General features: G+C 62.4%; 1 protein-coding gene across 1 annotated transcript; it reads left to right on the top strand.

Moving 5' to 3' along the window:
* The first annotated feature begins 2069 nt into the window (after nt 1–2069).
* On the top strand, nt 2070–8741 carry LHX5 (LIM homeobox 5). Its single transcript, XM_005233339.2, has 5 exons — nt 2070–2242; nt 3938–4161; nt 5264–5541; nt 6974–7139; nt 8374–8741. Exons 1-5 carry the CDS (start codon nt 2070–2072, stop codon nt 8739–8741), a joined length of 1209 nt encoding a protein of 402 aa, XP_005233396.2.
* Nucleotides 8742–8958: the final 217 nt, after the last annotated feature.

Raw genomic sequence — 8958 nt, 5'->3', positions numbered from 1 at the left:
CCCTTCGTCTTCTTTCTTCCTTTCTTTATTTTTATTTATTTTTTCCTTCGTTCGTTCATTCCTTCTTTCTTTCCCTCTTTTTCCTTTTCTGATTTTTTCTTCATTTTTCTTTCGTTTTTCCTTCTGCCTCTCCTTCTTTCCTTCCTTTTTTTCGTTTCCCTTAATTTAATTTTCTTCCTCCCTTTCTCTCTCTTTTCCCTTTTCCTTCTCCGTCTTTTTTTTCCCCCGGGAGCGTTTTCTCTCTTTCCTTCTCTGTTCGTCTTTATTTCCTTTTTCTTTCTCTTTCCCCCTAGTATCTTCTACCTGTATTTTCTTATTTCGATCCTCGCTCTTTCCGCAAACACCCTCACCCAAGGGCACACAAGAAACCTCCGCCGCTTCCCCGCCGATGCCCCGTACCGCCGCGGTGTCGGGGTTCGCCGCTATACCGGGTTTCGGCACCCCGGTGCGGAGCCAGCAGCAGGATCTCCGCGGCGGCGGGATGCTCCGCGGCTGCTGGGCCCGAGCGGGCTTTGCCCGAGCCCTTCTCCCCCGGAGCGGGGAAAAAAAAATATAAATAAATTTAGAGATTTTTGGCTGGGGAAAGGGACGGGGAAGGGGAGGAGAGGGCCGGCCTTCACCTGCCCCGTCGCCTTCCCCCTCCTCCCCGCATGGCCGGACCCCAGGGCCGCCCCATCCCTCCCCAAATCCCGGGGAAACGGAGGGAAAGGCGGCGGGGCCGCCCCCCGGCCCCAAATGGATACTCCCCCCGTAACCCCCAAGCGCCGGGTCCAATCCTGCACCGCGTCCCCTCCCGCACGGCCAGCCGGCGATTTACAACTCCGCCACACCTGGAATTAAGCAGAAAAAACAGTGTCCGAGGGGGCAGCGCCCGCCGCCCCCCCGGGCCGCCCCCTGCCCTGTCCCCCCGGGGGTTGCCAGCGACTTAACGCGGAGCGGGGAAGGGGCGGGAAGGCGGCAGGCCCAGGGGACAAAGGCCGGGGGTGGCGGGGGGCCGGGGGGGCCGCATACCTCCGCGCAGAGCGCTGCTGGCGGAACTTTTTATCCCGCCACTCTGCGCGGAGAAGCCGGCCCTCCCCACGGCCCCGGCCCCCTCCCCTTCCCCGCCCCCCCTAAAATCCACCTCCCCCCCCCCTCCTTTTCCCGCTTGTTGCTCTTCCAGACAAAAGCATCTCTCCCCCTCGAGCAAAAAAAAAACAAACCCCAACCCCAGCCCCAGGTGACACTTCCCCAGCCCAACTCGGGATCCCCACGACTCTCCCCGAGCATCCCTTTAAAAGAAAAAAAAAAAATAAAAGGAGAATTGGTGAGAAAGAGGGTTTTTTTGCAGCGTGTCCTCCCCCCCCGGCCCCCCAGCCAGGTGCATACTCACTTCGCGGCACAGGTACAAGCCACCCTCAACAATAGAGGCGCGTTGTTTTTTTCCCTCTGTGCCAAGCACAAGGCTGGAGCCAATTTAGATATGCTATAAATTAAGAGGTTGCCATGGTTACCGCCCTCCCATTGGCCGCAGCCGGGGCGACGCGGGCCTCTACGTCACCAAATCTGAATAAGGATGCGCGAATTACTAAGGCGGGGGACAAAGCTGGCGATGGGGACAGCATGAGAGTGGCGGCGCGGCGGCGGCGGAGCACAGCGAGGCACCGGGGCTGCCGGCTGCAGGGGGGGGGTTCATGCACCCCTCCCGCCGCGCCCGCTGCCGCAGAGCCCGCCAGCAGCGCGGCCGCCGCTCCGCCGGCTCCCGGGGCACTCCGGAGGGACCGGGGCGGGATCTGGTGTTTTTTTTATTATTATTATTATTATTATTATTTCTCGGGGGTGGCTTGGATATTTTTTTGGGGGGGGCATCGTTTTTTCCCTGCCGCCGCCGAGGCTCCGGAGAGAAGAGGGGGAAGAACTTGACAGCCGCTCCGCTCCCCTCTCCTGAATTTTTCTTTATTCCCTCTTCTATTTTTTTTTAATATTTTATTTTATTATTATAATATTTTTTCCTGCATTTTTGAGCCGCCGCCGTGTGCCGGCGCGGGGCTGACTTCTCGTTTGCGCGTCTCCATCGCCCGGCGGAGGTTATGATGGTGCATTGTGCGGGCTGCGAGAGGCCGATTTTGGACCGGTTCCTGCTGAACGTCTTGGACAGGGCATGGCACATCAAATGCGTCCAGTGCTGTGAGTGCAAGTGCAACCTGACCGAGAAATGCTTCTCCAGGGAAGGCAAACTCTACTGCAAAAACGACTTTTTCAGGTGAGTCTCCCCCCAGCCCCGCCAGCGGGGACCAGAGGGTGCGGAGGCTCACACCGCGCCCGGCCTCCGCTGCCTCCCTGGGGTCTCCCCCCGAGCTTTGGGGGAGCTTGGGGGTCCCCGCTCCCCGCCCAGCCCTCTCTGCCAGGGATCCACACCGAGCCTGCCCCAGCGAGAAAGCAGCCCCCCGAGCCGGGGAAGCCCGCGGGGTGGGGGGACGGGTAGCGGTTGGGGGTGCGGCGGCAGCACTACGGCCGCTGCTACAGCCTGAGGTGGGGGCGGCGAGGCTGTGCCCCCCCGCAGTCTCCCCATGACCTTGCCTCCATCAGCACCGGGCCCCGCTCCGCCCGTGCCGCCGCCCGCCCCGTCGTGGCAGGCCCCGGTGGGCATCGCGACGGCAGCCGTGTCCCCGGCCTCCCCGGGGGCCCGGCCTGGCGCTTCTCATCCCCTCCCGGGACCGCAGGCCCCGGTGAAGACGATGGCCAAAACCTCGGCCCCCTCCCCCCTCGCCCCCCGCCCCCCCCCGCCCCCGGCGAGGCCCCACGCTCCGCCGCTACTTAAACGCCCCTAATGACTGCGATAAGGTGCCACTGAGGAAATTAGAGGCCGGGATGGGAAGGGGGGGCGATGACTTATGACTCCTAATGCTCTCACTACATCAACGTCACGGGGAGCAGCCAGGGAGGCAGAAGCTCTGCCGCCACCGGAGGGGAAAACGGGGGGACCCTGAGTGGGCACCCCGCGGCCTGGCAGCCCCCAGCTCCCCCAGGGACGCGGCAGCGGCAGCCCCCGCTCCCGGGTTCTGGGGGCAAATTTTTAATGTGTTTGTGGGTTTTTTGTTTGTTTGGGGCTTTGAGAGCTTTTAGGGTTTGTTTGTGGTTTTGGGGTTTTTTTGTGTGGTTTTTTTTTTTTTGTGGGTTTTTTTGTTTGGTTAGGTTTTGGTTTTGTTTTTTTTATTTTCCCCTCGAGGACGTCGTTTTCAGCCGATTCGGATTCCCTGGAATTATTCTTTTTTTAATTTTTTTTAAAAAGGGGCATCTCCTGGAGAAAAAAAACCAAAACATAAAACCTATGCCTCCAGCGAAGGGAAGGAATATCGGAGATTTCCAAAGCCCTATTCCCGGCCAGGAAAAAAGCCCCCGGCAGAGAGGGACGGTGCCAGCGCCGGGCCGGGGACCCCGGGATGCTCCGGGGAGCGGAGCCCCCTCCGCCGCCGTTCTGGATGCGCGGTGCCCCCGTCTCTCTGGCCCTAATTAGCCCCATTTTCTCTCTCGGATTTTCAGGCCGGCACCGGGCAGAGCCGAGCCCCCCGTTCCCCGCCCGGGAGGCATCGGGCTGAAACGAAATCTCCCCTCGCGGAGCGTGGAGGGGAACCCCCGCCGCCCTCCCCTCCCCTTCGGCTCTTCTGGGGCTAAATCCGGTGGAGGATGCTCATGTGTGGGTGTCCCCCCGGGTGGGGCCACCCCAAACCCGAGCTCTCTCCGCAGCCCACCCCGCACCTGCGAGCGGGGCCGCGCGGGGATGAAGGCTCTCCTCGTCCTCGTCCCACAGGGGCAGAGGGGCGAACCGCTTGCTCCCCTAGATCTCCCAGCGAGGGGTGCTGCAGGATCGGGCTCCGGCGGTGGGATTTTGAGGAGAGCGGATCGGGAGCCCAGCGCCGCCGGGGCTCCCAGCTCTCGCTTCTCTCTTCCTCTCCAGGAGGTTTGGTACCAAATGCGCCGGCTGCTCCCAGGGCATCTCCCCCAGCGACCTCGTCCGGAAAGCCCGGAATAAAGTCTTTCACCTGAACTGTTTCACCTGCATGGTCTGCAACAAGCAGCTCTCCACGGGCGAGGAACTCTATATCATAGACGAAAACAAATTTGTTTGCAAAGAGGATTATTTGAACTCTCCCAGTTTGAAGGAAGGCAGCCTCAACTCAGGTACGAGCGGCGCAGCCTGCCGCATCGCCCGGGGCCGCATCCCTGCCGCTGCCGGTACCTCCCGCTGCGCCGGGAAGGAGGTTTGGCTTTGTGGGGTGAGGGGCTGCACCCCGCAGCCAGCCCAGCCCCCCGTAACCCGCGGGGGGTGGGAGGGATTGGGGGTGAAAGCCTCCAAAGCGGGTGGAAGCTTCTGTTGACCCCATCTGCACGCGGGATGCGGACACGCGTGGGATGAGCGGTACCTCGGCAGCCCCGCAGCATCGCTTCCTCGCCCCCCTCGGCTCCTGCCCCTATGGCAGCGGGGATGTGGGGCGGTGGGAAATGAGGACACCCCCACCCCGGAGCCCCCCGCTGCGAATGTGCCCGGTCCCCCCGCGCCGCGGGCCTGATCCTTCGCCTCCTTTCACCCAGAGGCAAAGCTCCCATTTGACTTCCTTGGAAGCTGTCTCTGCGTCAGGACAGCAGGATCAGGCCCACTCCTGCTGTCCCAGCCATGCCAGGCGCCTGTGCTCACCCCCTTCCGTGGGCTCTCTCTCCGTCCAGCACCCGGGGCCGGATCCTGCCACGCCAGTCAGTGGGGCCGCTGCTGTGAGCGAGGCGAGTAGAGCTTGGCCTTGGGGGGGTGCTGGCATCAGGGGCCACCGCGGGGTGGGGTGGCTGGGGGAGGGGTGAGCCAGGCTCAAGGCAGTGACTGGGGACCCCCCCCAACCCCGACAGGGACCGGTTGCATTTTTCCCAGCGGCGCGCCCCACTTCCCAGCGTGAAAGACACGGGTGGGGGGGAGAGGGGGAGCGCCAGGGGCTGCAGTGGGCCTGGGGGATCTCCCCCTCCCCAGCTCCCCCCGAGCCGGCACTACACAGGGTGCAGGGCTGGATCGGGCAGCACTTGCCTGGACCTCCACATGATGTTGCAGGGGTGATGCTTTAGGGGTACCAGGGGGGCAGAGGCGATCTGCATCCCTTGCTGCTCTCCAGCACCCCCCAACCCCTCTCCTGGAAAGCAGCCGGGCCGGGTGGGCTGGGGACGGCAGAGGAGAGGGGGGTTGATCTCTTCCCTAAGTCATCCGCCCACCCCCCCTTTCCTCTCTGGGTCTCCTTTACAGTGTCCTCATGTACAGACAGGAGTTTGTCCCCGGATCTCCAGGACCCCATGCAGGACGACACCAAGGAGACGGACAACTCGACCTCCTCGGACAAGGAGACCACCAACAATGAGAACGAGGAGCAGAACTCGGGCACCAAGCGGAGGGGGCCTCGCACCACCATTAAAGCCAAGCAGCTGGAGACCCTCAAAGCTGCCTTCGCTGCCACCCCCAAGCCCACCCGCCACATCCGGGAGCAGCTGGCCCAGGAGACTGGCCTCAACATGAGAGTCATCCAGGTAGGGCAGCCCCAGCCCACCATCCCAGTCGTCTCCCCCACCCCGCCAGCCCTCCTCACCTGACGGCATGATGTCACGGGGCTGGCCAGTGATGTCATTCCCACCGCAGACCAATGTTCCTGTGACATCAGAGCTTCATGGGACAATTTCCTCTCGCAGAGAGCAGAGACAGGGAAAGGACCCATGTGGGGAGGGAAGGAGAAGGGGTGCTGGTGGGAGCCCAGATAGTTCAAGGCCATGATGATCTCCCCCAGGTGCTGGGAAGGGGTTGGGACACTGAGGGTGGTCCCACGAGCTGGGGAAACTGCGACAGGCAAACCCCATCCGTCCCCTGCCAGTGTCACCCCAGGCCCAGCCTTGCACCCTCTCTGCGCTCCCGTGGGTTAGGGGTGCCCCCCCCCATCCTGTGCTTTAATATACCCACCCCATGGGAAGGGATGAAAACCAGCCCCCAAACCGAGCCGGCTGGGCTCCTCCGTGGCCTCACTGGCTTGGTTTCCCTGGGGCCAAACAGGACCCCCGGCATGCCCGGGAGATGGATGCTCCAGCCTTGTGAAAGCAAGGAGAAGCCATTGCGCGCTGCAGGCAGCCTGGCACTTTCTTACCGCACTGCCCCCATGAAGAAAATCCCTGCGGAAATGTAGGGATTAATGGGCTTTAATAGAGGCATTAATAGAGGAGGACTCTCCGGCTTTGCCGGTAGCAGAGCTGTGATTCCCGGCTCCTGGCAGAAGGGAGCAGAAGTCCCCGGAGGAGTGTGATGTGCTCATTCCCCAGAGCTGCCCCATTCCCAGGGGACACGGGGAAGAGGGTGCGGGGCAATAATCCAGACACCCCACCAGGCTGCAGGAAAGGTGTGCATGGGCTGAGGCCGGGCGGTTCGGATGAGGCGATGCTCTGTAGAGGCACCACGGGTCCCCTTCCCTTTTATCCCCATCCTCACCAGCCGGCTTTTCATCCGACTCCCTGCCTGCCACAGCAGGTGCTCATCTCCCTGCTCCCCGCTTTCTGCCTGCTTCTGCCATGCTCCAGAGTTCCTCCCCCCCTTTTCCCTCCCTCTTTTCCCCCCTTCCCCCCACCCATATGGGAAAATTCCCCCTCCTGTATGTTCTGGCTGCCCTCTCCCTGTAGGGACAGACAGGCTGATGATGCGCACAGAGGGATGCAGCCAGGGGGACAGGATTTTATTAAGCCTGGTTATTTGGTGTGTCTCCTGTCCCCCACACACCATTTGGGGTTACTGGCAATAGGAGGGAGAGGCCATTAAAAACCACCCAGAGGTGGGAAAACCTATCCCCTTCCCAGGCGGGCGCAAGGTTTCCATTCCTTTCCCCAGCCACCCCCAGCCGAATTTGGGGAGGGGAGGTCCCTTACCCAGAGTGGTCCCCGGTACCCCCATCCCAGATGGGCTCTGATGCCAGCCTGGCTGCAGGTCTGGTTCCAGAACCGCCGGTCCAAGGAGCGGCGGATGAAGCAGCTGAGCGCACTGGGCGCCCGCCGGCACGCCTTCTTCCGCAGCCCGCGCAGGATGCGGCCCCTCGGTGGCCGCCTCGATGAGTCCGAGATGCTCGGCTCGACGCCCTACACATACTATGGAGGTGAGGGACGGTCCGCGGGGACCCTGCCCCCCTACTCCTTCGATCCCTCTTCCCCTTTCCCTTTGTTCCTCCCTTCTCCTGCTTCTCCCCGGTTTTTTCCCCTTTGCCCTCCAATTTGCCTCCCCGAATCCCCCACCGCGGGGAGCTGAGCCATCCAGGTCCCGAGGGGATGGGGACGGGCATGCGGCCGCTGCAGCATCCCAGCCCACGCCACACATGCCAAGGCATCCGTGCATGCACGCCCACACGTGTGCATCCCCACGCAGAACAGCTGTGCACGCCCACGCGTGTGCACCCCCCCACAGACAGCCATGCGTGCCCATGCATGTGCACCCCCACAGCCGTGCAACGCACACGCCCGTGCACAGATGTGCATCCCCATGCACACACACACACTCACCACCATATGCACACGTGTCCACGCACCCGCAGACACGTCCACGCACCCCCCCCCCCCACCCCCCCGCCGGGCACCGTGGCAGCCCCTCTCCCGAACAAAGCCCCAGCTGCGGGGCTTTTGTGCCCCTTTCAGGCCGCATTTGTTCCAATTACCTCCCGGGCCCGCAGCATATGGAAGGTCACTGCCGCCGGGCCGGCCCCCCTGCCGCCCCGACGGGACGGGGATGGGCGCAGCGGGGTGGCTCAGCCGCCCCCCCCCTCCGCGCACAGCCCCCCCCTCCCCGCCTCAAGCTGCATTTTCAAAGCCTCCCCACTGATGAGGCGCTTTCCAGGCAACCCTTGCTGCCCCGCAGTTAGTTTCTAGATCCCTCCCAGGTTTCTAAACACATACATCATTTCCCTATTATATATTTTTTCTCCTCATTTTATATATATATATATTTTCCTCGTTATATATTTTTCCCCATATATATATATATCCCTCCCCATTAACTAAGCATTAAATTGAGCCCATGTGCCCCCCAGCTGCCCCAGCCCCGGGATCCTTGCTCTCCTGTATCCCCCCCGTCCCCCCGTTCCCCCTCCCTCTCAGCCGGGCAGGGAGGGTGATGAGTGCCACAGCCCTTCGGACAGGCTTATTTCTCTCCCAGGCTGGGCTCAGATTTCCAGGGCACCCCAGGAGCCAGCAGAGTATTTTGGAGGTGGTGGCCATGCTGGTCCAGGTCATGCTTGTGCCCAAGGGGGGAGGACAGGGCTGGGTGAGGGGTGCAGTGGGATTTTGGAAGGGTTTTGGCCCCAGAGCACGAGCTCCATCCTTTTCTCCCCCCTCCCACAGACTACCAAGGTGACTACTATGGACCGGGAGGCAACTATGACTTTTTCCCCCACGGGCCGCCCTCCCAAGCCCAGTCCCCGGCCGACTCCAGCTACCTTCAGAACTCAGGACCTGGCTCCACACCCCTGGGACCCTTGGAGCCCCCCCTAAGCGGACACCACTCCTCAGAAAACCAAAGGTACACGGATATGATTTCGCATCCTGACACCCCCAGCCCTGAGCCAGGGATGACCGGTTCGCTGCACCCCATCCCGGGGGAGGTCTTCAGTGGGGGGCCCAGCCCGCCCTTCTCCATGTCCAGCAATAGCGGCTACAGCGGGGCGCTCTCACACCCCAACCCGGAGCTCAGCGAGGCAGCGGTGTGGTAGGCCTGGCGTGGGCACGCGTGCGTGTGTGGAGGGGGAAAACACTCCCACGTTCCCCCAGCCCACGCGTGTCCCCCCCCACTCCGGACCAGGGCCCATCACATCACCGTCGCTGGATAAAGACCCCTTCTCCGATGCCAAAACGCATCCCTGCATCCCCCCCACCCTCCCCATCACTGCAGAAACCCCCCTGGGACCTTGGGGCCATCCCTCTACCTCC

This window comes from Falco peregrinus, chromosome 2 (assembly GCF_023634155.1).
Source record: "Falco peregrinus isolate bFalPer1 chromosome 2, bFalPer1.pri, whole genome shotgun sequence".
Taxonomy (NCBI): domain Eukaryota; kingdom Metazoa; phylum Chordata; class Aves; order Falconiformes; family Falconidae; genus Falco; species Falco peregrinus.
Note: the sequence above shows the minus strand (reverse complement) of the source record. Positions and strands in the feature narration are given on the sequence as shown.